This window comes from Crocuta crocuta, unplaced genomic scaffold (genome assembly GCF_008692635.1).
Source record: "Crocuta crocuta isolate KB4526 unplaced genomic scaffold, BGI_CrCroc_1.0 scaffold289, whole genome shotgun sequence".
NCBI classification, from domain to species: domain Eukaryota; kingdom Metazoa; phylum Chordata; class Mammalia; order Carnivora; family Hyaenidae; genus Crocuta; species Crocuta crocuta.
The window spans coordinates 1,164,114-1,191,432 of NW_027533264.1; the positions used below are offsets into that span (position 1 = coordinate 1,164,114).

The window sequence follows — 27,319 nt, forward strand, 5'->3', positions numbered from 1 at the left end:
AGGCACATGGGGCTGAGTATCTGGGGAAGGAACAAAGCCCTGAGATGGAGTGGGACTCTCCACAGAGTACTCCAACTTTTTGCTCTTGCTTAGCAAGAAGGTACTTTCCTCCTCCTCTCCGAACCCAGGATGCTGAGGTTGTTTGGCGTTCCTAAGCTTCAGACTCAATGGAGAGGGCTTCTGCTTGGCCACCCCCTGGGAAATAGACCAGAAGTACAAACTCTGGAGCCAGTGAGACCTAGATTGAGATGCCGACGCTGCCACTTCCCAGCTGTGCACCCTGGATCTCATTTAGCCTTTCTGAAGCTCCATTCCTTCCTTACTGTATGGAATAGTTGAAAGGTCCAAAATGTAAATACCTCAAACAGAATAGGTGATTATTCTGGCCACTTGTCACCTCTGTCCCTAGTGAACATCACCCCCCTCCCCACACCCCTCCCTTACCGCCTGCAGTACAAAGATCCCTGGAGATGCAAGGCAGTCCTAGTGGTTACAAACTGGATGAATCTCCCTGGTCAAGAAAGCATCCTTGAAAAGGATCAAGACCAAGACCAGAGGGCCTGCTTCCCACAATTGGGCATTTTATTTACAGGCGACCAGGAGACATTGTTCAGGAGTGTTTGAAGCAGTAGAGCTTGGGGGAGAAGCCAAGGTCTCTACCCTTCCTTGCCTGGGTGTTTCGATCTCAGGTCTCTGTATCAAGTCCCTGTCTGATCCAGCCCCTTACATCCACAGACTGAATCTAGTTAAGGGCTCCCACCGTGTGATCTTTCCTTACTTTCCAGCGCTTGGAGCTCTGGCCTGCAACTCAGCAAATGGGGGGTTAAGGCTGATGCCCTGGCCTATCTCCTCCCCTCTCCATTCTGGACTTCAAAGTCCACAGAAAGCTTGCTTCCCTGACCCCACAGTGGCAGCTCCATCATCATCAGCTCCTGGCCGGTTCAACACAGCACATGCTGAACTCTGGCCGGGCTGCTCGCACTCTACTTCCTAGCCATCTCCTAGGGTAAGCACCAGCATGCTGAGAAAGTGTGCGGCCAACAGTCCTTGCTCCTCCAGGAGAGAGGCACCTAGAGGTCGCTGCACGCAGGGGGTCTGTCTCACAGGTTAGACCTAGAAGGTGCCCTGCAGGGAGGAGCCCTGGTCTAAGAACCAGGACTCTGGGACTCTGTCTAGTTTGTATTAGAGCAGATGTTTACTATGGTTTAGCAAGTAGAGCAATAGGGGTCACAAGCCCAGGGAGGGAGCCAGGGGCTTGGCAATCGGAAGAAACCTGCCAAGAGATGGAAACAGGAGCAGTTCAGGGACCAGAATTAGTTCTCTTAGTATTAATGTCCACAATCTATGCTAAATTATTCACAAATCAATGTCCAATTATTTCAGTTTTTGGCTCTGGTGACTCGGTAACCAGTGCCTGAACAGTCTGGGATGGTTTGGCCTTCTGGGGCCAGACCTGCTCTGTGGGATCTGTAGCTCCCTGAGGAGCAACCATCACAGATTCAAGGCCAAGGCCACTGGGGGTCCCAAGGCTCAAGGTCTGTTCCTCTCACCCTCATCTGTGGACTTTTCCAGCTGCTTTTCTTGACCCAAGGATCACATTGGGATACAGATGGAAGGAGGGGGAAGCAGGGAAAACAGTGAAGTCAGAATGAGCGGGGGAAGAGGCAAACATCAGGAGGAAGAGATGGAGAAATGGTGGTAGCGGTCCAGCCATAGGAGACAGGACACTCGGGACATCTTCTCAAGTAGGGGCTGTGTTGGGCATGGTAAGAGAGGTTCTTAGCAGGCAACTCCCTCGTTTCTCCCCCAGACTGCAGAGAATTGGGAGTTCTTATTGTGGGGTGCCTCCTTCTAGGACTGGGCTGAAGCCTCAGAGCCCCAGCTGCTAACATCTGGGGCCAGGATCATGTCTGCTAACAAAGGCTGGTGGGTGCCACCTGAAGGCGAGGACAGTGTGTCTGAGAAGTTCCTGAGGAAGACCAGGGAATCTCCGCTGGTGCCTATAGGTGAGTGGGAGCAGGGAACGAGGGGCCTTCTCTCAGGGAAGGTCCCCAGTCCTTTCAAATGAAAGGACCTGAAGCAGAGGACTCAAGTGTCCTGCCCATGGAACAGTCAACAGCTAGGAGAGGAGCGAACCGGCCGCAAACGTGCCAAGGGGAGAAGGGCCACGCCTGACAAGGAGTCTGGATGGGTGGAAGTGGTGGCCAACCGACAGCCTGGGGTGCGGGGAGACGTGGGGCGTCAACACCTACATCACGACGGGAGAGAGCAGTTTGGGGGCGCCCAGGGCTTCCTTTCTCAAGACTCTGGGAGAAGAGAAAAGTAGCTGCAGGAGCCAGCAGTGGTTGCAGGAGGGTCCGGAGCAGAGCAAATGGGGGTGGGGGCGGGGGCCCATGTCGGGCTGTTTGCATGGAGAGGGCTCGCTGGAGGTAGGCAACCACTCTGAAAACGCTGTTGAGAGGAAGCAACTCCGTACTCTGTCAGTGGTCCCCCATCTCCCACCATGAAGCGGCACAGCAGTAGGGGTTCGTCCAGATGCCCAGCCTGCCCAGCCTGAGGAGGGTCTCACCAGGGGAGCCAGCTGATCGGTGACTGAGGCCCAAAGGTCCTGTTCTCTGCCTACAGGTGTGGGGGGCTGCCTGGCAGTGGCAGCGTACCGGATTTATCGGCTGAAGGCGCGTGGTTCCACCAAGATGTCCATACACCTGATTCACACCCGAGTGGCGGCGCAGGCCTGTGCCGTGGGTGCGGTCATGCTAGGTGAGGGGCTGGTGGGGATCGCAGAACGAGAACACAGCTAATGAGGCAAAGTCCGGCTGTGACCCTTGACAGTTAAGGGACCACAACTTTAGTCCCCGTTGCCTATGCCGGGCTCCACAGCAAGCCCTGGGTGAAGCCCTCAAACCAAGCCATTTTCAGGGTTCCCTGCTTAGCCTCCTGTCCCCGGCCTGCAGGGATGGGGCACAGTTGGTTTCGTGGCAGCTTGTCCTAGAGAGGAGAGAACATGTGCTGAATTTCCCCTCCTCTCTGGGTCAAGGGGCAGACAGCTACTTACTAGCTGTGTGACCGTGGACAGGCCCCTTTCTCTGAGCCTCAGTTTCCCCGTGTGCAACACGACGGTAAGCACCCTGGCTTGGCGACCTCGCGGGCTGCTGTGGGGTTTCTCAGAGAGGGAATCCTCGCGGAAGGGCTCCGCGGGGAAACCGGACCCTTAGGGGGACGGCTGCAGTCAGACTCCCAGGAGGGCCAGACGCTGGGGGCAGGGATCAGTGTGACAGGCTGTCTTCCCTTCTCCTTCCTGCAGGTGCTGTGTACACGATGTACAGAGACTACATCAAGAGAACGGCACAGGATGCTGGGGAGAAGTAGGATTCCTGCCGGGCCCGTCAATCCCTGGTACGTTCCTAATAAAGCCATTTTGAGGAAAACCAAGTCTCTTCTTCACACAGGGGAGAGCAGAGTTAGGGACCGGTAGTGAGTGGGTGTGTGTGTGTGTGTGTGTGTGTGTGTGTGTATGCTTGTGTGGGCACGTGCACATGTGTGCACAGGCTTAGAGAAAGGGCTGGAAATCAGAGTTCTGGCCCCCCAGCTCCAGGGGCAATGGCCTCCAATCCCAGAAGCCCAACACTTCCCAAGCCACCCCAGGTGGTACCCACCCAGGGGCAGCAAGGTAGAGACGACCGGGTGGCAGGTGCAGGGTACGGCCGGCGAGAAGGTGGCCTTGATGGTCACGGAGGACTGGACTAAGAGGCAGGCGTCCCTCCCACCACAGGCCGCTGCCCTGGGGACCCAGGCAGGAAGACTGCAGCTGGGAGAAGAGAGCGGGAAGCCTCACGGGAGATGACATATATTCATTCAGAACCCAAGTGCCAGGACCAGACTGTGCTGGAGGAAAGGGGGCGACGGGTAGGGATGAAAGGAACAGAGCAAGGCAGAGGTCAGAATGTTCTGTTCACTAAAAATCCGTGTCTAAGGTCAAACTTGTAAAAAAAAAAAAAAAATCCATGTAAATCCTGAAGACAGGGCCCCTTGGGGTTAAACACTTTGTCCCCTTCTTCTTCTCTGAGCCCGAGCTCCTCTCTGTTCCCTGGGAATGGAGCCAGGCAGAGGCCGCAGAGGAACCAGGAGGCCAAATACTCCTCCCTCACTGGGACTCTGGATTGGAGGCTCTGGGGTTGTTAAAAATGGTCACGGCAGCTCCCAGAAGCTCTCTGGCAACACGGAGTCCAGGTCGCACCAGGTCCCAGCTTCCAAGTCCACGGTACGGCCCACTGCAGGGAGCAGGGGCTGCCGGGAGTCCCGACACTCACATAGGGTAATTGAGCACAACATCCTGCTTGGCGAGCTCCAGCAACATGGGGTCATCGAAGAACTTGCTGATGCTCACATCCTCACTCAATCCCTGCAGAGAGTGGGGACAGATGCAAGAAACAGCCCTATGTGGTAGCCGACTGAGCTGGAGGCCGCCCGAGGCCTGTGCTGGGGTGGGAGGCTGGTGGGGTGAAGCTGTGGGCCAGCTATTTCAGGGGTCAGCGCTGGGAAAAGAAGCTGCTTCCTTCCTGGGTCCCGGGTTTGGTGGCCCGAGGCCTGGACAGACTGCCCCTCTCTACACTGTACGGTAAACTGTTCTCAGTCTTTGGGAGAAAGGTCCCAAAGGAAGAAATGAAGAGAGATCTAACTCCTGCCAAGAGCCCTGGGAACTGAGGGCTGGCAATGGGCCACAGGGACACATACCTTCCTGCGACGGGTTTTGATCATGAATTCCCGGGCCAGGTGAGGAGCTGGCTGTGGCTCCAGGGGGCGGATGACTATGCTCTTGTCCAGAGGATCACCGGGTACAATCTGAAAGGCAAAGTGGTTTCCAATGGTCCAGAATTTTTCTCTAGGATGTTGGAAATCTCACTTGGGATCAGGACGGGGAACAGACCAGAGAAGACTGGCCTTGAACAGGCAGGAGGCCACAGTGGCCAGCCTGCACCATTTTCTCACCTGCCAATGGTGGAAGACAGACAAGGAAAAGGCCTGCCCCTGGGTGTGAGTCCGTAGATCGGTCTCAAAGCCAAAAGAGTCAATGGCGGGGATGAAAGCCTTGATGGTGTAGAGAGGGGAGCCTGGGATGGGTGCGTCCTGAGTCACATGCCCCCTGCGACAGAAAAACAAAGGGTGAGTCCCTCGTCCTACATAGACCAAAAGCGGAGAAGGAATCTGGCCCCAAATATACCACAACACAGAGCTACCATCAAAGAAAGAATAACCACAATCGTGCTACAGTGGGCAGAAAAGGCTTGCAGGCCTCAGTGTCATTTCCTACGGCAATCAAAGGGGTAGTGACCGCTACACAGAGAGTGGAAACACTGGAGGGACAAGGTCCTACAGACATCCCCCCCACGGACACACTTCAGTACCTTCCCTGGAGAGTTCTCCAAGGAGAGGGGGCCCAGAAGAAATTTCAAATTTGTATCTGCAGTGAACCAGGGGTCTGCCTCGGTCCTTTCCTACCTCCTTCTAAAAACCCAGCTCATCAGGTTCTAGGAGCAGAGACCGTATAGGTGGCCCGCCCCCTCCCCCACGGAGACCCCGTGCTTCTTGCTGTGCTCCTGCTCTCTGTGCCCTCCCTAACGTGCCCACGGCTCACCTGCGCCTGGCCAGGACGGTATACACAGCAGAGACACAATCCGCAGGGGCCTGGACCTCCACGAAGTAGTAAGGCTCCATCAGACGAGGAGTGGCCTGCAACAGGGCAAGAAGAAAGGCTTCCTTAGCTTGGGCGAGGCTGAGGCCTGAGGACCTGGATGGAGAAAAGGCTGCAGGGACTGCAGTCTTGAGGCCCGCAAAGCTGGAGTCTCCCTGTAATGCCCAGGAACAAGTCAGCCCCGCTCACGTACCATGAGGAAGGCAGAATAGACGACTCTCCTGGCCGTAGGGATGATCTGGCCGCCGCCCCGGTGCAAGGGTTCCTGGGCAACCACTGCATCCAGGATCTTAAACTTGACATTTCGAATCACTGAAAAGGAGATGGATCTGGTGATCAAGGAGTGGCACCGGTGCTAGTCAAGGGCCCAGGGGCAGGGCAGCACAGAGCCTCTAGCAGCATGGTGGCTGTCTTGAGGCCACACCCACAGAAGATGTGGGATGAAATCACCCTGCAGATGGGTATCCTATCTCATAGGATACCAAGCCTGCAGCAGAGGACACAGTTAGGCACCCCATTCCTTGTGTTTGTTCCAGGCCCGTGCTCAGGCATCATAAAGCTTCCCCAGAAGTTTATGTGCTTTTTTTTTTTTTTTTGGTAAATTTTAATTGGAGGTAAATTCTAGGAATTGCACCTCCCTTCCCACTAAATCCAATCTGGTCTACAAATCACTCCGATCCCATCTTCCTCTTTATACCTCTCCTCAAGCACATTCCTTCTCAGGACTGAGAAGCAAAGGTCAGCCTAGAAATGACTTCACTTCTGGGATGTCCCAGGCAATAGCACTCGGAGGGGGAGGGAGGAGAGGAGAGGAAAGGAGAGAGAAAAGGAAGCTGACTTAGGACACGGAATGGCCCCATGTGGCCCAAACTGCTTGTCCTGGTGGGTCCCTTACGTGAGCCCGCCCCACCTTGTGTGCCCGGGCACAGGGACCCTAGAGGGCTGAAGAGGGGCAGGCTGAGGCACTGGCAGAACTTACACTCATCGCAGAGGGGGCCCTCCCTGGTTCCCCACTGGAAACCTTGAACGATGCTGTCCTTCACTGAGCCGAGAAGAGCCTTGTCCACCTGCACAAAACATGAGGGCCCGTGAGCAGTGACCCTGGCCAACAACCAGAGTTTAGAGGGCAGAGAAGGTAGGTACACTGGTAAGAAGATTCACCAGCAGACACAAAATATTTCTGGGAAAAGAAGTCCCCCTTGTAGTTTCTCCCACTCCACAGCAGGGAAACCACCGCGTGGCCCATTAGGTCTGCTGTACCTCAGAGGGCAGGGTATCGTCTACCAGGATGTTGGGGCCGGTGGCATCGGGGCCAAAAGCCCAGATAGAACGTGCAGCCAGCAGATCCCAATCGTACTTGGTCTGGAAGAATTCTCCCAGTTTCTTCCTAGGGGAAGGAGGAGGAAATGGGAGTTATCTGGCAGCCCTGCAATTTCTGCCTCCTGGGGTCACAGGTCCTGCCTTCCCGGCGGACGGTTCGCCTCCCAGAAGGATACGTGGTAACAGAGATGGGGGAGGTGAGCCATGGCGCCTCGTCTCCCTTCAGGCTTGAAACCAGAGCCACATTCTCACCTGTTCCACGTGATCTGGACTACCTCATTCTCTATGTCCTCGGCGAGGCCCTTCTCAAGAGGCTCAGCAATCATGGTGATCTTATTCCTAGTCAGAAAGGAAATGAGTAATGAGGAGGACCAGCAGGACTCGGAGAAGGGTCATTCCTGAAAAAAGTGAGGAGGCAGTAACATCAGTAAAAGCCAGAGCGGCAAACTAGAGAGAAAGGGTTCATCTTCTGTCTTCCTTCATTTGAATCTACCACTCTGTAAAAAAGTAAGGTCTCGGGGCACCTGGCTGGCTAAGTCAGAGAGTATACAGATCTTGATTTTAGGGTTGTGAGTTCGAGCCCCACGTTGGGTGCAGAGAATACTTAAAAATAAAATCTTTAAGAAACCTCCACAACAATAGTGGAGCTCCTGGTAGGGCAAAATTGTAAGATAATCATATTATATGGAGAGAAGTGGCAATTAGGATACTCATCCTTGGGGAACCAATGGCAAAGAATTTCACACCATCAAGTCTACAGGTATGAGATGAGGGATGAGAGCGCTGGATAAAAGTCAAGCACCCAGGGGAGCCTGGGTGGCTCAGTCAGTTAAGTGTCTGACTCTTGGTTTCAGCTCAAGTCATGATCTCCCAGTTTGTGAGTTTGAGCCCCACGTCAGGCTCTGTGCTGACAGCTCAGAGCCTGGAGCCTGCTTCATATTCTGTGTCTCCCTCTCTCTCTGCCCCACCCCTGCTCACACTCTGACTCTCTCTCTCTCTCTCTGGCAAAAGTAAATACACATTAGAAAAACAAAAACAACACTGTAGCATCCAAAGCCCCCATCCTGAGACTTAATGAGTCTCTATTTCCACAGTGTTTGCGGTTGGGGTGGTGTTGGGGGGAGGAGAGAGTGTCCCCTGTCAGTCCCAGGGTCACTCTGACACCCAGCTCACTTCTTATTGGGTGTTTCAGCAAAGCACTTGAGGGAAGATGTCTCCACCACCGTCTCACAAAACGTGACCACAGGATCAGCCACCTGGGAAACAGGATGAATTGTTAGGTAGGGTCTAATTTTGTTGGAAGGACAACCTTCTGCCAGAGGGAATTCTGAGGTTCCCTTGGCACTACCTCTGAGACGACCCTGTCTTAATCCGCATCAGCAACGAGTACAACAGTGGGCAAAAAGTCCATACCCAGCACAAAGGAGCCTGAGAAAACTTAGTGGAGCATGGGGTTTCCGTTCCCAAGCCAAGATTAAGTGGGAGCCAAACCTGGGCCTAAATTTTTGTCCCCCAAGGTAGCTTTCAAGGTCCGTTCAGCCATCCCACAATCCCTCACTAAGCACCTCTCGTGGCTCTGTCTTGTCACAGCAAGCATTAGGGACTGGCGGGGTCCTGTTCTGCACTCAACGCCTGGCTCTGGGGAGCAGAGCTCCTCCCTGAAGCTCCCACATGGCCGGCCACCAGGAACTCGGTATCTTCTAGAACACCAGTCCTGGGCGCATCAGGAGGAGGGTCTAAGAAGGGTACTTGAAGGCGCTCTCTCCCCCCACCACAGGGGCTGGGAGAAAACATGTACCAGCTAGGAGGCTGTGTCCATGCACTGGGCACTTTAATCGAGGCCACATCACAACCTGATGACAAATCCAGGGGAACCTGTCCTCACTCTCTCCCTGAAACCACCTGCTGAGCCTTGATCACCAAAGATGGGTTAACTGTGTAACTGTTTTCATAACAAAAGACCAAGAATTGCTTTGGTTTGGGAGTCTGGACTCTAACATATGACACTGAGAATAACCCTGCAGAAAGGGGCAGACCAGATCTCAAATACCTTCCCAGATAGGGAGCAACAGGCCATGCTTTTCCCAAACAAGCCTCCTCCCTGTAGGGCCCCCCTCTTCCTTTAGGCTTTCCAGGGGAATCAAGTTTGGCTGCTTATAAAATCAGTCTGGAGCCGTTGAGTCTAGCTCCTGGCCAGGCAGGTGCTCAAGAAAGAGGATGCTGATTTACCTTGATGTCGATCTCTGAGTACATCTTCCGTAAATCGTGCATCACGCAGTCTAGGTAGAGCTCGCCAGTCCCTAGAATCACATGCTCCCCGGACTCTTCCACCTGAAACACAACAGGCCTGGTGCTCACAGCCTGGACCTCTTGTGCCAGCAACAACAGCTAGAGACAGAATCAATGCTAGAGCCCAGGAGGAGGTGCCCAAACCCACGAGTAGAATCAGCCACTCCTCGGTATCAGTCCCAGCCCCTTCAAGAAGGATCAGTGGGGAACGGCGACCCATGGGTAAATTCTCAGGACATCTGGCCCATTCAGCACAGTACTGCTGGGCATAAGGTCACCAATTTAATTCCCGGCATAGCTGTTTAGAGAAAACCCTGCCCTAAGTCTACGGACATAAGCTGACCCTTTAGCCCTGGCCAGCTACTCAAAAAAGCATGCTAGCAGGCTCAAGAATGTAGAAGGATCGGAATGATCACTTTTCCTTCTACATGTTCTGGAAAATCACTTCAAAGTATACTGTCTAAGACACATCTCTTTCCCATCTAAAAATAGTGTGGAATATGAACACAGGCGTGTCCACTCACACACCCCCTCCCGCCCAAAACATGTCTTGCTTTCAAATGACAGTAACAGACAGAGAATACTTGCTTCTGACATAGGCTGCTGGAAGCAGCAGATCAGAGACACCTGGTGGACGCAAAGCAGTGGGCAGCACAGACTTGTCACGGAGGGCACAAAGGGCCTGGCAGCCATTGGGAGACCTTGAGCATACCTTGGTGGTGAGGGATGGATAGCTCTTGTTGACCTTGCGCAGACCGTCCAGCATCTTGGGCAGTTCTGAGGGGTTGACTGGTTCCACAGCAATCTTGATAACAGATGTGGTGTTGAACTTCAAGGGCCGGAAGATCTGAGCCTGAGATTCAAAATGCAGAGAAGTGAGGGCACATGGCCTGAGTTGGCACGAAGGTGCAGCGGTCAGAGAGGACGAGACCATTCCCCAACCAGGAGCCAGGGTGCTGCTTGGAGGCAGCCTGAAGGGCCATTTATTCCCATGTGATTGGCAGAACAAAGTGGGGAAAAGATAAAGCAACTGCTCCTAATTCCTAGCAACTGAGTGGTGTACAGGGAGAATCGAGCTGAGTCGGATCTAGAAGTTTCAGCCTGTGCTCAGGTCCGAACCAGGAAGTGACAATGACTCCGGGTTAGTACCCTGTGAGTTCCTATGTGGCGTGGTTCCGTGGGACCCTCTAGCTTAGACTAATCCAGCTGCCTTTTCAGAAACTCTACCTCTTCATTGCCTCGGGGTTCAGTTATGGTAGCTGTCTTCACAATTGGTTGATCAACACCTTCAATCAGAACCCAGTTGCCAGCAGGAACACGGTTCACCTCAATGTGGTACCTGCGGCAACAGATAAGTGAAATGAGAAGGGGTGCCAGGCACTGAGCAGGGGCGGGGGTGAACCAAACATACATTCCATCAGAGGAAGTGTACAACAATCAACCATGTTACCTCACACGTATGTACAACTGACCTCTGAATAATGAGGTGCCCCAACAGTGGGGCCCCAATGCCCCATGCAGTTGAAACTCCACATATATGTTCTGACTCCCCCCCAAAACTTAACTACTAAAAACCTACTGTGGGCTGGGGGCCCTACCGATAACATAAACAATTAACACACTTTGTGTGTTATGTGTATTCTATACTGCACTCTTACAAAAAAAATAAGCCAAAGGAAAGAAAGTGTTAAGGAAGTCATAAAGAAGAGAAAATACATTAACAGAACGACAGTATTTTTATTGGGGAAAAAAAACCCACATTAAAGTGGACTCATGTAGTTCAAACCTGTGTTGTTCAAGAGTCAACCGGAGTTACAAATGGATTAGTGCATGGAAGAAAGCGCGTGGTATTTTAGGAGGACAAAACAGGAAAACCTAATTCCAGGTGGATACCACTGGTAAGCAAGGCCCTGCCCAAGAGGTAGAAAGTAAGGAGATGCCAAGATGCCACAGAAGACACTGCAACTCTCCTAGACCATTCATCTTCCACCTTCTAGCGAATGGGTGGATTTGGAGATAGAAAGGGGCCATCAGCAAGTTACAACAGGCACGTCAGAACAGGACTGCCTTACCTCTGCTTGCTAGCTAAGCAGCTGAACTTAAGAATCCACAAGCAACCCAGAGGCCCAAGCTAAGTCTGATTTTGCAGATAAGGCAGCTACAAGGGATCTAACAAAACCTATCTTGGTCAAAGTATATAGTCTATGGAGGATGGGAGACAATTTCTGTTGGGAAGAAACATAAAGGTTATGACTTAGGAACATAGAAGAGGAAGAGTGTATTAAAAAGAGTAAAAATAGAAATCTTGCTACAGAAGTTTATACAAGCCATTCAAAATACGAAAGCAAGGCTCTTGGCATTATCCCAACAGTAGCTGCCTTTTGGCCCTAGCAACTCCGGATAGTTAGAGAAGTACACAGACACGAGGGAGGGTCAGCTGATGCCCTGTGACAATGGGCCATGTAGCTGCTGTGACAAGGCCGAGGCATGCCTCTAGAGGCTACTGTAGATGGTACCTGGCCACAGAGATCCAAAGACGGCCCACGGTGCATATCTGGGAGTCCTCCTCATCCTCCAGGGTATAGTTCTCCCCCAGCACCTTCACAGGCTGCCCGGCATGGATGGTGCCACTCAGCACCCGGCCAAAGGCATGAAACTGAACTCCATCGTCTGTGCTGTACATCTTGGTGGTGTGGCACATCAGGGGACCCTGGAGGTGGAGACAGAGGGCAGGCTAAACCACACATATTCCCAGGCTAAATACCCCTGTCTCTACCTCCCTGGACAGAGACATGGGCTCTGTGAAGAGGCTGTCCATACCTAGAGGAAGATGTGTCAATCTCCTGGGAAAATTCCAAACCATGTCCCACCCCGATTAGTTAGTTGATGTCATAGGCACACCAAAGCAAACCAGGTTTGGGATGGCAGATTGGCACTGTTAACTTGCAAGATTACAAGAAGACTTGTTTGCCCCACATTCCCTCCAAAGATGTCACACAATTCTCAGATGGTCGTTCATGCTGAGAAATTAGACTAAGAACAGCTGGGAAAGACTGATTTCTTTTTAATTAATTAATTAATTTTAAAGGAAGTTGCGGAGGCCCAACGGGGAGCCTGAACTCATGACCTTGAGATCGACAGTCACATGCTCTACTGACTGATGGCCAGGCATCCCTGGGAAAAGTTTTTTTAAAAAATACATTTAAAAAAATTTTAGTTATATTTGAGAGAGAAAGAGAGAGAGAGAGGGAGGGAGGGAGGGAGGGAGGGAGGGAGGGAAACTGAAGCAGGCTCTGAGGCCCAAACCCACAAACCATGAGATCATGACCTGAGCCAAAGCAGGATGCTTAACCGACTGGACCACTCAGGTGCCCCTGGTAAAGACTTTTGTAAGGCCCCCAGCTGACAAGGTCAGCTACCTTTTGTTGAGTGTTTACTATCTATCGGACACCGTGTTGAACACAACTGTAATACTTCCTTACTCTTATTTAATTCTTATAACAGTTGCATACATACTATTATCCTCATTTCATCGACCAAGGCTCTTGGAAAGGTAGGATAATTTTCCCAAGATCAGACCACCAGAAGTGGTAACCCCAGGTTTTGAATTCAGGCCTGACTTTGCTCATGGGGAGTGGCAAGCAAGGATGGAAAGAAGGCATTATTCCTATGACCAGAAAACAGCATTCTCAACAGGAGGGGGGAAAACCCAGAGAAATAGGGGCTTTCCCTTACATCAGGATCACAGTCGCTCATGGCCTCGCCGAGATCAGAATCTACCCCACCGGTGTAGGTGTGCTCAATCTTGGGCTTGGCGCCCACCTTTGGAGAGGGGATGTGCTGCACACACATGTCCACAAAGCCTGTTGAGGGAGAAGAGGAAGCCATTACACTCTCATGGGGGGAAGTGACGGTGAGTTATGGATCCACTGGTGATGGCCAGAAAGCTAAAAGCAAGGGCACTGATTTTCAGCTCTTTAGCTAGGGCACCATGAGCCCAGCGGGAAATATCATCTTGTTTTCTGGGAGTATGCTCTAAAAGCAAGCAAGAAGCAGGGCTCAATGGTTCCTTGAACTCAGGTGACAAAAATTTTCAAGCGTCTGTATCAATCCATTATCTTTCATTGAATATAAGTACTTGCCGAGCACTTACACTAAGTAAGTACCCCAGCTCTTTTGATCTCCTCAGAACAATCCGTGAGTTGACTCTTTCCCTTTGGGAAATACTGCATAAGTTTCTGTTCAATATACTACCCATCCGTTGTTTTTTGTTTATTTTTGAGAGAGAGAGAGAGAGAGAGAGAGAGAGAGAGAGCAAGCAGGGGAGAGGCAGAGAGAAAGGGAGCCATAAAATCTGAAGCAGGCTCCAGGTTCCGAGCTATCAGTACAGAGGACAATGAAGGGCTCAAGCCCATGAACCACGAGATCATGACCTGAGCCGAAGTCAGACGCTCAACTGACTGAGCCACCCCAGTGCCCACGTCATCCTGTTTTTCTAACAGCCAATAAGCCATGATAGAGGAAACATCTATTAGCACCTTGGGGAGGGCAGATCTGTTTTCAGTTGGTGTCTCCTTGGTCAGACTGATGGCCAATCCAGAATGAACTACTAGAATCATGCACTTTGTGGATTCAGGCACCTAGTAACTACCAGACTCAGAATAAAGAGATTGCTGGGGTGCCTGGGTGGCTCAGTTGGTTAAAGTGTCCGACACTGACTCAGGTCATGATCTCACAGCTCATGAGTTTGAGCGCTGTGTCGGGCTCTGTGCTGACAGCTCAGAGCCTGGAGCCTGTTTCAGATTCTGTGTCCCTCTACCCACCCCACCCCCCACGCCCCTCTCCTGCTCATGCTCTGTCTCTCTCTCAAGAATAAACAAACATTTAAAAAATTAAAAAAAAAAAAAGAGAAAAAGAAATTGCTCAGGGGGCCCTCAGCCATTCACCTTTACCACCTCCCTTATTTTAGAGATGAGAAATTCGAGTCACAGAAGAATCAGGTGGCTGGCCCACGGTTTCACCACATCGAAGGGCCAGGGCTGCAACAGGAACAAGACTCAGGTCTTTCTCAATAGGTCCAGGGCTCATTCTACTATATCACCTGCCTTTTGTGCCACTCAAACAGAGGACCTAGGAGCTCAGGAGAAGAGAAATCTGAAGCCGGTGCTTTTCCCAGTATTTCCCATCACTTATGAGTCTACCTTCCTGCCTGCCCCCTGGTGAAAATACTAGAACCTCAGAATCTGCTTCAACACCTCCTCTATCTGCATGCTCCTCCTGGTAGGGAAATATAATTGTTTTTGTTTCCCAAGATAGAGTTCTTGGTACCATCCACTAAAGAAAACCCCAGGAAGAAAATGCAGGGGCTGTACATCCTGGCTTGCAGTTTATTCAAAAAAGCCTCACCTCTCTGGACATCACCGTGGAATGAGGAGAAGGCCCTCACAATACGTGTGGCAGAACATGATGACAGTGATGGGAAGGGGGGCATGAGCTCTTCTGTTACCTGTGAACTCGCCAAAGAATTTTTTGCAGACCAGCCTGAGCAGGGGGCGGATATTCAGCTTAAGCTCTTCTTTGGTTAGGTGAATGCCAAGCTCGTCCAGGGTCCTGGGGAGGCTGGTGTCCACATCACCCACAACCTGTGTCGGCACCAAATACCACATCAGCTGTAATGACGGCCCCAGCGTGCTACCTGCTATAGAGGGCAAGGGAAGGCCAAAGGGCAATTTGAAGGGTCACTGCACCAAGTTCTCTTCTACAGGGAGAGCTCTTGGCAAGGACGGCCATTTGGTTCGAGAGAAATCTTTGGTACAAACTCTTCAAACCAACCCTGGGGGGAAAAGGGCTTGTTGGTTAAATAAACCCGGCCCTCTCAGACGGACCTTCAGTGCTGCCCCCTGGTGTCTGAAAAGCAGCATCTCATCCCACCCAGAAACTCCCTTACTCTTCCCTATTTAGAGACTTCTCAGATTCAGAGGATCACTGACTGTGCTGGAAGGAACCAAAAAAGGTCACCTAGCAGTCCATCTGCTGGTAGGGCAGGGCCAAGCTACATCATTCTCAGCAGACTCAAGGTCTCTAATGAGACAGATTCTATAAATTTCTTTTATTAATCCATTCCAGGCTGACACAAGATACGAAATATTTTTCAGCACTAATAAATTTTAATCATGTTATTTTGTCTTGTGGCTATGTTTTAGTCTTTTGTCAGCTGGAATGGCCACACACATTTTGTGTTTATGTGTGTGTTCACTGTGCACAGTGCTTACTAAACACTTGAATGTTTTATAACCATCTTGAAAAAAAAAGGTCTATGAAAACTCCTGCACAATGTTACCCCTTTACTTCTGCCTTTTAAGCAGCAAAAATTCATGCAAACTCAATGTTATACTCTTTTCTTTGGAGAATCCCACATGTTTAACTCATCCTTACCACTGTCTGATACGTCCTTTTTTTTTTTTTCCACCAAATAAGTTATATGCCCAACATGGGGCTTGAACTCATGACCTGGAGATTGAGAGGGGCATGCTCTGCTGACTGAGCCAGCCAGGTACCCCATGATGCATCCTTTTTGACTGACAAACATCACATATATAAACACACCCAGAAAAGTCATTAAAAAACTCATACAGCCATTCTTTTTAATGGCTGCAAAATACTTCATTTGAGATGTACCATAATTCATTTAATGAGATTTAATCAGATTCTCACTGATAAACATTTAACTTATTTCCAGTTTGTTTCCTCTGTTATAAATTATGTTTACGCATATTACACATAATATACATAAACCTGGAGGACTTTCCCAATTATATCTGGAAATCAAATCTCGACAACTGAAATTATTAGTTCTCAAGTATCACATTTTAATAGTCAAAATCTTCACACAAAATTTCTCCACCGCCTTTTCCTTCTTATCTTCCCTTCCTTCACTCTGGATTCAACAGCACTTACAGGGCCAGAGATCTGGAAGACTGGTGAACAACTAGAGTAACACAACACTGAGCAGGTTTAGGGGCAGAGGGGAAGCCTGAGTTCACCAACTTTTCCCTCTGTGTTTAGAAGGGCAGACCTGAACCAGGCGCCTGACATTTCTCACCTGAGCGAGGATCTTATACAGAGGCTCCAAGATAAACTCCACAAAGCTCCTCTGGGAGCTGCTGGTTGGGGCCTTTTTTGTGAACTTTCGTCTAAAGAGGGGGGAAAAAAAAAGTTATGGGTGACCCAGCAGGGGAAGGCTGTGTCCCTGACCCCAAGAGTGAATTTCCTCAGTTCTGAATCTGAGCAGGATCAAGAGGAAGGAATGTGTATGTGATCACAACATTTCCAAAGAGAGATTCCCAAGAGGGCATATGGTTATGACTTGTGCGTGCCTGAGCTGAGCTGTGAAGGCCTCAAGAGAAACAGGCTCATCCTGTTAAGAGTTCATGAAGCCAAACCACTTAGAGGAGGAAAGGTGATCATTCACGTTTAATAAAAAAGTAGGCTTTGGGGCACCTGGGGGGCTGTGTCAGATGAGTGTCTGACTTCGGCTCAGGTCATGATCTCACGGTTTTTGAGTTTGAGCCCCGCGTCGGGCCCCCTGCTGTCGGCCTGTCAGCGCAGAGCCCACTTGGGATCTTCTGTCCCCCTCTCTCTGCTCCTCCCCTGCTTGCACTACACCCCATCCTTCCCAAAAAGTAGGTTTTCATCTTAGGAACTCTTTCTCTGTCCTCACTTCCTGGGAAAATGGATGCCCCTCTAGAGAGTCATTTCCCCACTCTACTCACGTTTTGGGGTTGAAGTAGATGTCACCCCAAAGTCTTTTAGCAAACTCCTGGTAATTAATGTCACCTGTAAGAGAAGCCATATAATTATAATCTACCTAACAAAGTATTGTTTGAAAGTCTGTTCCAGATGTATAAGTGGTTTATAGCTGAGGAATTCTAGCACACTCCTTCCAAAGTTCCAGACATTTCCTTGTACCCAGGCAGGCAGACAAGGATACTGAGGCAGAGACGAGGACAGGACTGGCCCGGATTTGACATGCTACGCTGGAGCCAAAATGAGGACCCAGGTAGCTCCACGTCTAGCAAGCAAAGAACCGAGCTAGGAACAGGGATATATGGTTTAGACTCTTCCCTTCGATAAAACAGGGCCAACCACCCATTCGCTATGTTGTCTGCACCGAAACACTGTTCCTTCCAGAGGAAGCTTAATGGCTCCCTCGCTCTTCCCTGACCCACAGAAGCCCTCCGCTGCCAGCGTGGGCAGTCCCCCAGCTGCAATGCCATGCTACAGCTGCGACTAGCCCCTCTGGAAGGCAGACATCTAGTCGTCTGGAGAGAACACTCCAAAGCCAACCTTTGTCGCATCTTTTACCAATTAATATCTTTAGTTTGACTGTAACCCTTAATCCTGGTCAGGCTGAGCCAAGCAGTGGTGGCTTTTAGAATTCAAGATCTTCTCAATCTTCTCAAGAGCTCCTGTTAGTCAATTTGATCACGTTACCAACTATCTCATGAGTATTTCTATCTCGACGTCAGACTGTTCTCTCACTCAAGATGGCATAAAGGATATTCATCACTTTCCCCCTAAAGCCATGTTCTCCCTTCAGACCATCCTCTCTTTTACTGAGGCTACTGCTGGCATTTCATCCAAGCTCAAAACCTTTTTCTTTCCCACTTTGTTAATTACCAAAGTCTTCCCTTCTTTCCCTCATTAGTTAGTGACACTCCCTCCTCTGAACCACTGTGTCTTTTACATGCCTCTATTACTTTACTTTAATATATGGTACAGCATACCCACTGGATTATTGTCTGAGTGCTCATAAGAACTAGGCCTAGATTGCCAAAGAAGTTTAATAAACGCTCAGTGGAAGAAAGGGTGAACATCTCTCTAATCCATCTCCTTTTCAATCTCACAGCTAACAGGAACCCAATATTAACAATCCTGTAAGGAATGCTGGTGAAAATGTCTAACCGGGTGTTCCTTCCTGCACCCTCTCTTCTCTCTGGCCTAAATTCCATCAGCTTTGCACATGTCAGCCTACCCCAATCTTCAACAGCTCCCACCTGCCCACAGGATAAAGTCAAAATTCCTTAACCTGGCATTCCAAACCTTCCTCGATGTGGTCCCAACCCAGCTTAGCCACAGTTTTACTTCAATTCTCCCCTTTGGTGAAACAGTCCACCAGCATGAAATAGGCCAGGGGTCCGAACCACCTGCCTCTGTGCCTCCTCTTTCAATGCTGCAAATCTAGAATTCCCAGCTCTCTACTCTCCTCCTGCCCACCAAATCCCATCTCCTCCTGCTCAAACTGATGCCATACATTGTTGTTCAGCACTGTACGTTTCTGTCTACCCCCCGGACAGAGTTCCTGGAAGTCAGAGATTGTTCCCCATGCGTTGTCGGATTCTTAGTCAAGAGAACATGGCACCAACTGTGCCAGTATGGGTTCTGTAACCCTGGGCATAGTTTCCCCGTATGTGAAACGAAGGGGAAGGACTCAATGATCTCTGATATTCTTTTCAGAGATGACTTTCTAAAAGTCCCATGCGTGGCTTTTCTCCCCTCCCCTCCTTTTTAAAAATATAAATATATAGAGAGAATGCAAGTGGAGGAGATGGGGACAGGGAGAGAGAACCCTAAACAGGCTCCATGCTCAGTGCAGAGCCAGATGCAGGGCTTGATCCCATGACCCTGGGATCATGACCTGAGTCAGACACTCAACCACCTGAGCCACCCAGGTGCCCCCATACATGGTTTTTCAGGAGAAGGATGTTGGGAGCCTAGAGCTGGCTCCTCTGTAAACTACAGTGGGTTCCAAGGATGGGTAATACTTCTTCCTGAGGCTCAGGGCCATTTTCAATCAGAAACTGAATCATTAGTATACTGTAATTACAGAAATGGTCTTGGATTTTGCTTTACCTGTTGATATAAAGAATATTCAGAAACCTATAAACCAGAACTCTGCTGGGGCGCCTGGGTGGCTCAGTCAGTTGGGCGGCCGACTTCGGCTCAGGTCATGATCTTGTGTCTGTAGGTTCAAGCCCCGCGTCAGGCTCTTTGCTGACAGCTCAGAGCCTGGAGCCTGCTTCGGATTCTGTGATTCCCTCTCTCTCTGCCCCTCCCCTGCTCAAGCTCTATCTCAAAAATAAACATTAAAAAAAAAAAAAACACACCAAAAAACCAGAACCCTGCTAAGTTTTGTTATCTATCTACTTCCCCCTTTTCAAAAGAGCCATCTAGAAACAACAAAATGTATGTCTAATGATAAGAAAGTAGGTAAATTACAGTACATCTATACAGTGGAGCAAAGTTACAGAAATAATTTGTAGAAATAAATTTTAATGAAATAATTTGGTAAATTCTTGTGATCCAATGCTGAGTAAAAATTTATCTTATTATTTATCTTACTATGTTTTACACATTATGACTCTATAAAATGTGATCTCATTTATGCAGAACACTAAACACAGAAAGAACTATAAAATGTTTACAGTGATTATGGTAATCAGGTTATCGGTGAGTTTTGCTTTCTTGATGAGATTTTACTGTACTTTCCACTTCTCTACAATGAGGATGCGGTAGATATGTATGTAGTTAAAAACCAAACAAGTTGTATTTGCCCATTTCTTTCACGAGAGCGGGACTGCTGAGTGGTGAGAACAGAAACAGTGGTGCTCCGGCGCCTATCAGCTGTGAGACGCTAACAGGGCCTCTCCTCAGCTCTCAAAACAGGGTGATAATGACCCCCTCAGAAGGACGCTCAGGACATGGTTGTTACTGGAATCTGAGGGATCTGGGAGGCGCAGAGGTGGAGAGTGCCCGAGACAGCTGGCCCCAGGGCTCTGTAGCAAGGCTCCGGGGACGTGCAAAACCACGCAGCTGGGCATCCCGGCCAACTGCAAATCCAACACGAGCTGTCGAGTAGGCCCACAAAATACCCAGGGGCCTGCATACGGCTGGGAAGACAGCTGGAAGCACCACTAGGGAGCGAGATTCCATCTCTGAGGAAGACATCTGAAAGGGCTTTGTGGGCACAGAGAATTACTTTTGGGCGCTATCTGTCTCATGCTAGGAAAGATTCTTATTCCTAAAATGGGATCCCTCTTCACCCGTTTCTTCCACAGTCACCTTATTCTTCTATTCTTTAGAGGCCACTTGGCCCAAAGAAAGGGTTTAGGGGCCAAAAAGAGCCCCAAATGTGAAAATAATAGGTGATGAAATGCTCCCCGAAAACAGGGGACTCTGGGACGAAGCCAATTCTGAACCCTGCAGCAGGAAAGGCACCCGCGACTCTGGGGAAGCTGGGAGACAGCCCACCAGCCAGAGCTTACCGAAGGTGTCAGCATAGATCTTGGCAAAGGAGCCCAGCGTGAAGCAGATGCTGTACTGGGAGCTGGAGAAGCAAACGTTGCCCAGGAGCGGGGACAGGATCAGGTTCTCGTCAGTGGAATACATGCTGCAACAGAAACAGCCGTGAGCGCAGAGCCGGGCTGTGCAGCAACACCCACATAATGCTCAGGGTGAAGGGAGGGTGCAGGCCCATCGCCCTTCCCCAGCCCTTGTTCTCAGAAGGGGCTTGCATAACACACTCAACCCTGCCAGCGGCCTGGCCCAAGAAAGTGACACGATGGAGCTGTCCCCTAACGTCCAGTAACAAGCTGATTTCCTGGTGCGGGGAACTTCATGCACGATCCTGGAGAAGTTAACTGCACCAGACAGACAAGGGGAAACTTGGAGGTCAGAGACTGAAGCTCTTGAAGTACAGGAAAGAAATCGAATGTGAAAGTGGAGTACATTTTAAAGAGATCTCAATTTCACAAACAGACATAAATACCAGAAGTGGATAAAAAACAAAAGAAAAAAATAAGGACAACTTTGCTCCCCACTCTCATCCCCAGGTCTTCTTTGTTTTGTTTTGTTTGGCTTTGTTATACAAATTCATGTTAAAACGTTGTCTTAAAGGCCACGTGGAAGCCACAGCATCCCGAGTTCACTAAAGTTTCACAGGAAACCAGCTGTACACAGGAATCCGATCCATAATCCTTGCCTCACTGACAGCTTGTTTTATGTAATTTCTTAATTCAGAGGTGAAAGCACTGGCTCATACAGAGCAGCCTCCACCTCAGTCCACCTGTTCCCCAGAGGCAACTGCTTTCACCTCTGTTAAAGCTGCTTTCAGGGCAACATCCTCATATTCCTTTTTTTTTTTTTTTATTTCTAGGAGAGAGAGAGAGAGAGAGAGACAGCGTGAGCAGGGGAGGGTCAGAGAGAGAGGGAGTCACAGACTGAAACAGGCTCCAGGCTCTGAGCTGGCAGTCAGCACAGAGCCCGACGCGGGGCTCAAACCCACAAACCGCGAGATCATGACCTAAGCGAAAGTCGGACGCTTAACCGACTAAGCCACCCAGGCGCCCCCAACATCCTCATATTCCTGAATAGTATGTTCCTGTTGCTGTTTCTTGTTTAGAGGTGGAGATCAGACTTCCTAGTTTGGTGATGAGGATTTAGCCCCACCCTCCACTGTTAAGGGAATACACACAGAAGTTTATCATTTCATCTTTCGGGCTCCTGATGTGATATTAGTTTCCTGCCATTCCCTGCCCTTCTGGAGCCAGGGAGAAGAGATCACTCTCTCAATAGGACAGCCTCGTCCTGGGCCCTTAGCGGGGCGACAATAAGTCACCCAGTCCTTCTGTCAGCCTGCAGATACGATTATCTTTATGATATATTTAACCGATTCCTCAAAGTCACCTTGATACTGTATGTGAGGTCTCCCAGTCATCACTCATTAATATAAGCCTAGAATCTATCTTGCTGAAAAGCAACTATGTCCACAAAAACAAGAGCCAATAGTTCCTTCACTTACTGAATCTGTGTTAATAAGCTAACACCAACTAACTTCATTCACCGGACAAGTACCATATGCTGAGCACTATGCTAAGCGTGTTATATCAAATATCTATCTGCTTTCTTCTTCTTTTTTTTAATGTTTATTTATTTTTGGGAGACAGAGAAACAGAGCATGAGCAGGGAAGGGGCAGAGAGAGAGAGAGAGAGACTGAGAGAGAGACACACACACAGAATCTGAAAGCAGGCTCTGAGCTGTCAGCACAGAGCCTAATGCTGGGCTCAAACTCACAACCTGTGAGATCATGACCTGAGCCAAAGTCAGACACTCAACCAACTGAGCCACCCAGGCGCCCTAAGTATCTATCTCATTTCTTATAATATCCCATTAGGTAAACGTTATTATCATTCCCTTTTTACAGCGGCAGAAGCTGAGGCTCTCCAAGTATCACTTCCCCAGGTTCACACACTTGGTATGGGGTGAAGGTGAGACCAATTCTAAAGTCCCAGGTACTAAGCACAACACAGAAGTGAAGGGGTGTCTTAGGCTGTACAGCCGGTGAAGGCACAGGGTCAGTGAGGTCGAGGCTGCGGGGTTAAACCCTATAGAGCCCTGGAATGTGCCCCTAGTTTTGTCCAAAAAGCTTATTACGTACTCTGAGAAATCAGGGTTGTCCCCCAGAGGTGTTCAAGGCTAAGATTTATCAGAAACAGAGTTCCTGAGAACAGCAAGTCCACACCTGGGGACCTATAACTTATTTTTTTTTAAGTTCATTTATTTATTTTGAGAAAAACAGAGTGCGAGTGGGAGAGGTTCAGAGAGAGGGGGAGACAGAGAATCTCAAGAGGGCTCCGAGCTGTCAGTGCGGAGCCTGACATGGGGCTCAAACTCATGGAACTGTGGGATCATGACCTGAGCCGAACCCGGGAGTGGGACGCTGAACTGAGCGCCCCACACGCCCGGGGCCTGTACCTTATTAGTCCGTTGACCTCATCTACGATGTGGCGCAGCTTATAATAAGCATCAGTCGGGGGCAGCTTCAGCTCCAGGATCAGCCGGTCAATCTTGTTGATGCACACGGTGACCGCCAGCCTCTCCTGTACCGCGTGCTTGATCAGCCGCTCTGTATTCAGCATCACCTGCGAGACACAAGACCCAGAAAGTGGTGGTAAGAGCAAAAAGGGCAGAGAAGTCTAGAGCAAAGCCAAAGAAAGTACTATTTGAAAATACAAAGTATGTGGAAAAGAGGACCTGGGGAAATAGACTCTTGGGTGTAGGCAGAGGGTGTCTTGCCCAAAGGCTGATTCAGGAACTTAAAGAGGGCAACCAGCAGGACTGAGGAATGATTAGACACCCTGATGATGCTGGGAACCAGGTTCTTCAGGGCTGGAGAAGGAACAGGAGCAGGCTTAGGAAGCAGCTGTGGTGCTGAATGGAATGGTGGGCATTGGGATGAACGTACAATTTCTTTTTTTTATCGTTAATCACATTTAATATATATACGTAGACATAGTTGTGGCACCTGGGTGGCTCAGTCATTTTAGCGTCTGACTCGATTTCGGCTCAGGTCATGATCTAAATTTGTGAGATCGAGACCCTGGATTTCTCACTTTCCCTCTCTGCCCCTCCCCTGCTCATACATGTGCTCTTTCTCTCAAAATAAACAAATAAAAATGGAAAGAAAGAAAGAAAGAAAGAGAGAGAGAGAGAGAGAGGGAGAGAGAGAGAGAAAGAGAGAAAGAGAGAAAGAAAGAAAGAAAGAAAGAAAGAAAGAAAAGAAAAGAAAAGAAAAGAAAGAGTTATAGATGTGTGTGGGTATGTATGATCTGTGTTCACTGAAAAGATTTAGAAGTAATAGGCCCCAGGAGCAGTGAACACACCATGACGTTTGTTTCTTTCTTTCTTGTTTTCTTTTTAATGTTTTATTTATTTCTGAGAGAGAGAGAGAGAGCAAGTGGAAGAGGGACAGAGAGAGAGGGAGACACAGAATCTGAAGCAGACTCCAGGCTCTGAGCTGTTAGCACAGAGCCTGATGTGGGGCTCAAACTTGTAAACCGTGAGATCATGACCTGAGCCAAAGTCGGACACTCAACCATCTGAGCTACCCAGGCACCCCTCTCCGATTGTATTTTTTGGTTGGAATTTCATTGTCAAAAAGGGCTTTCCTTTCTCCCCCATTTGCTTATTTATTGTCAGTATGGATACATGGATTTTTATCTCATTCAGTGGGTTATAATTCATTATTATCCTTATATATTTTGATGCTCTATCCCAGATTTGGTTAGGTAGAGCTCCTTTGCTCTTCTGATATGTCCCATCTTCTTTGAAGTACTTTCTTACTTTCAGGAACAAAAAGACCTTCTGGACTCATTTTGTGCTTTACCTGCTCCAATCCTGGAATCAGCTATTTCTTCAAGGAGCTCTGGCTCCTTGTAGTGGGAACTGGTATTTAGAAACAAACGTCAAAGGGGCACCTGGGTGGCTCAGTCGGTTAAGCGTCCAACTTTGGCTCAGGTCATGATCTCACGGTTTACAAGTTTGAGCCCCACATCGGGCTCTGTGCTAACAGCTCAGAGTCTGGAGTCTGCCTCAGATTCTGTGTCTCCCTCTCTGTCCCTCTTCCACTTGCTTTCTCTCTCTCTCTCAAAAATAAATACAGATTTAGGGCACCTGGGTGGCTCAGTCAGTTAAGCGCCCGGCTTTGGCTCAGGTCATGATCTCACGGTTCGTGGGTTCAAGCCCCGCGTCGGGCTCTGTGCTGACAGCTAGCCCAGAGCCTGGAGCCTGTTTTGGATTCTGTGTCTCCCTCTCTCTCTGACCCTCCCCTGTTCATGCTGTCTCTCTCTCTCAGAAATAAATAAAACATTAAAAAACATGTAAATAAATAAATAAATGCAGATTAAAAAAACACACACAATAGGAATAGTAAGAGTTAGAAAATCGCCATTTGCAACTACTGTGAAAGTAAATTAGAAACGATCAATGGAGGATAAAACTTGGGGTGCCTGGCTGGCTCAGTCAGTAGAGCACGCAACTCTTGATCTCAGGATCATGACTTTGAGTTCCACGTTGGGCACAGAGCTTACATTAAAAAAACAAAAAGGGAAAAATAATAGATTATAAAACCAGTAGGCTAGTTTGAAAAGGAGCAGAACGTATATAGACACTCAAGGTATCTCTCCAAAAATTATTTATTACCAAAGGGGAAAACAGTAACTTTACACAGGAGAAAACCGGTGAACCCACCTTAACCAAGCGATCAAAGTTAGCATCACCAATAAGGGGATAAGGTAACACCACGGGCTTCCTAATGTGATGGACTAAGAACACAACTACGTTTGCACTCTGGCCACAGAAAACCCGAATGCGATCATGAGCAAACATTTAACGAACCCAAATGGAGAGACATACTACCAAACAAGTATAATTTATACTCTTCAAAAATGCCGTTACAGGGGTGCCTGGGTGGCTCAGTCGGTTAAGCGTCCGACTTCAGCTCCGGTCATGATCTCACGGTTCGTGGGTTCGAGCCCTGCGTCAGGTTCTGTGCTAACAGCTCAGAGCCTGGAGCCTGCTTCAGATTCCGTGTCTCCCTCTCTCTCTGTCCCTCCCCTGCTCACACTGTCTCTCTCTCTCAGAAATACATTAAAAAAAATTAAAAAATCAAAAACGCCGTTATGAAAAGCCAAGAAAGCCTATCAAACAGTTCCAGTCGAATGATTCCAATTAAGAGACTAAAGAGACGTGAGGACTGAATGAATGCTAGGCAGCACCCCAGGAGAGAAAAATTGGGCCATTTAGTAAAATTCAGTAAAGGCCTGGAGAAAAAGATCTGTAAAACAATATTGTATCAGTATTAAATTCCCTGATTTGGGCAACTGTATTTTGGTCATGTAAGTGAATGTTCTTGTTCTTAGGTAACATGCTGAAATATTGTACTTTCAAATAATTCAAAGGGAAATACACACACGTGTGTATCCATCTACAGAGAAAGAATTACAAAGCAAATGAAGGTGCACTCCTTGTACCGTTCTTCCAAATTTCAATAAATCTGAAAGTACATATTCCAAAATGAAGTCAAATAGAAAAAGAAAAAAAAAATCAACTCTGGCTCCCTCTGCTTGGCAACCTCACCAACGACGACATGAAGAAGGTTAGTTAGCCAACTTACCTAATCTCTCAATTTAGAAATCTACAAAATGCCTTGGGTCTTTTAATTCCAAATTCTATCTTAGAAAAGCTCATCAGGGCGCCTAGGGGGCTCAGTCAGCTAAGCGTCCAGCTTTGGCGCAGGTCATGATCGCCCCACACTGGGTTCTGTGCTGACAGGTCAGCGCCTGCAGCTGGGTCGGATCCTGTGTCTGCATCTCTCTGACCCTCCCCCACTCATGCTTACATGCTCTCTCTCTCTCTCTCAAAAATAAACGTAAAAATTGTTTTAAAAACCTCATCAATATTTAAAATCCATTTATGTGAATATACTCTCCACCCTCTTTTAATTACATTTGTCATTTTATTTTGGATCCTATCACTTTGACCTTCACTGGACAGGGAGTGAGGGACTCGTACTGAGAAGTAATCGTGACCTTCATAGGCTGCCTTAATTTCAGAGCAAATGTGAGCCTTAATCCCGCAGACTTTCATCTTCTCTGGCTCCCAGCTCACTCAGCGCACAAGGCACTGTGTGGGGCAAACCTAACAGGGAAGAGGGATAAGAGGAAAGAGGCAGACTCACCCCTTCAGCAGCATCGATGAAGAGGACCACTCCATCTGAGATGCGCAAGCCAGCCGTGACCTCATCAGAGAAATTCACGTGTCCTGAAAGGCAAATACCAGTAAGTCACTTGCATGGTGACAGGATGGGGCAAATTAACTTGTAGGTGGTCTAAGGGAACACTGCAAAGCATGTGAACCTCCAAACATCCCTTTCCCTTCTCCCCACAGCCCCTGCAGTGCATAAAATTCTACCATAGTCACATGCTTGCATTACACTTTTATAGAGGAGGCCCCCAAACACAAAAAGCAGGAAGTGTTTTTCCTAGGAGGGCGGCAACCTTGACGGTCACACACCAGCTAGGTCTCATCAGCAGTCAGCAGAGCTCTGGGAGGCACAAGATAATTCAGAGGCCGGAGAAATGGCAAGAGGGCCAAGGTGCTGCTGGTCGGGGACAGGGACA

The 27,319-nt window shown here is 49.0% G+C and overlaps 2 protein-coding genes across 5 annotated transcripts in view; one reads left to right on the forward strand and one right to left on the reverse strand.

The window, feature by feature from the left end:
- Positions 1-796: 796 nt before the first annotated feature.
- On the forward strand, positions 797-3,428 carry HIGD1B (HIG1 hypoxia inducible domain family member 1B). 3 transcript variants are annotated; one of them, XM_077747754.1, is made up of 4 exons: positions 797-1,006; positions 1,856-2,006; positions 2,626-2,760; positions 3,305-3,428. In XM_077747754.1, exons 2-4 carry the CDS (start codon positions 1,907-1,909, stop codon positions 3,367-3,369), a joined length of 300 nt encoding a protein of 99 aa, XP_077603880.1. In that variant the 5' UTR covers positions 797-1,006; positions 1,856-1,906; the 3' UTR covers positions 3,370-3,428. The 3 variants fall into 3 exon arrangements, with proteins under 3 accessions (XP_077603880.1, XP_077603881.1, XP_077603879.1); XM_077747755.1 differs by lacking the exon at positions 797-1,006 and adding an exon at positions 1,499-1,535; XM_077747753.1 differs by lacking the exon at positions 797-1,006 and adding an exon at positions 1,570-1,766.
- A 403-nt stretch (positions 3,429-3,831) lies between these two features.
- Positions 3,832-27,319, reverse strand: part of EFTUD2 (elongation factor Tu GTP binding domain containing 2) — a 40,239-nt gene continuing 16,751 nt past the window's right edge. For both annotated transcript variants that reach the window (XM_077747705.1, XM_077747706.1), the window contains exons 9-28: positions 26,878-26,960; positions 23,115-23,281; positions 20,626-20,750; positions 17,074-17,137; positions 16,404-16,494; positions 14,808-14,943; positions 13,037-13,164; positions 11,818-12,011; positions 10,529-10,640; positions 10,014-10,154; positions 9,242-9,343; positions 8,186-8,268; positions 7,265-7,351; positions 6,953-7,079; positions 6,672-6,759; positions 5,886-6,004; positions 5,636-5,730; positions 4,990-5,143; positions 4,735-4,842; positions 3,832-4,402 (exon numbers count right to left, since the gene is read on the reverse strand). In XM_077747705.1, the coding sequence (XP_077603831.1) occupies positions 4,307-4,402; positions 4,735-4,842; positions 4,990-5,143; positions 5,636-5,730; positions 5,886-6,004; positions 6,672-6,759; positions 6,953-7,079; positions 7,265-7,351; positions 8,186-8,268; positions 9,242-9,343; positions 10,014-10,154; positions 10,529-10,640; positions 11,818-12,011; positions 13,037-13,164; positions 14,808-14,943; positions 16,404-16,494; positions 17,074-17,137; positions 20,626-20,750; positions 23,115-23,281; positions 26,878-26,960 (2,300 nt within the window). In that variant the 3' untranslated portion in view covers positions 3,832-4,306. The remainder of the gene's footprint in view (positions 4,403-4,734; positions 4,843-4,989; positions 5,144-5,635; positions 5,731-5,885; positions 6,005-6,671; positions 6,760-6,952; positions 7,080-7,264; positions 7,352-8,185; positions 8,269-9,241; positions 9,344-10,013; positions 10,155-10,528; positions 10,641-11,817; positions 12,012-13,036; positions 13,165-14,807; positions 14,944-16,403; positions 16,495-17,073; positions 17,138-20,625; positions 20,751-23,114; positions 23,282-26,877; positions 26,961-27,319) is intronic.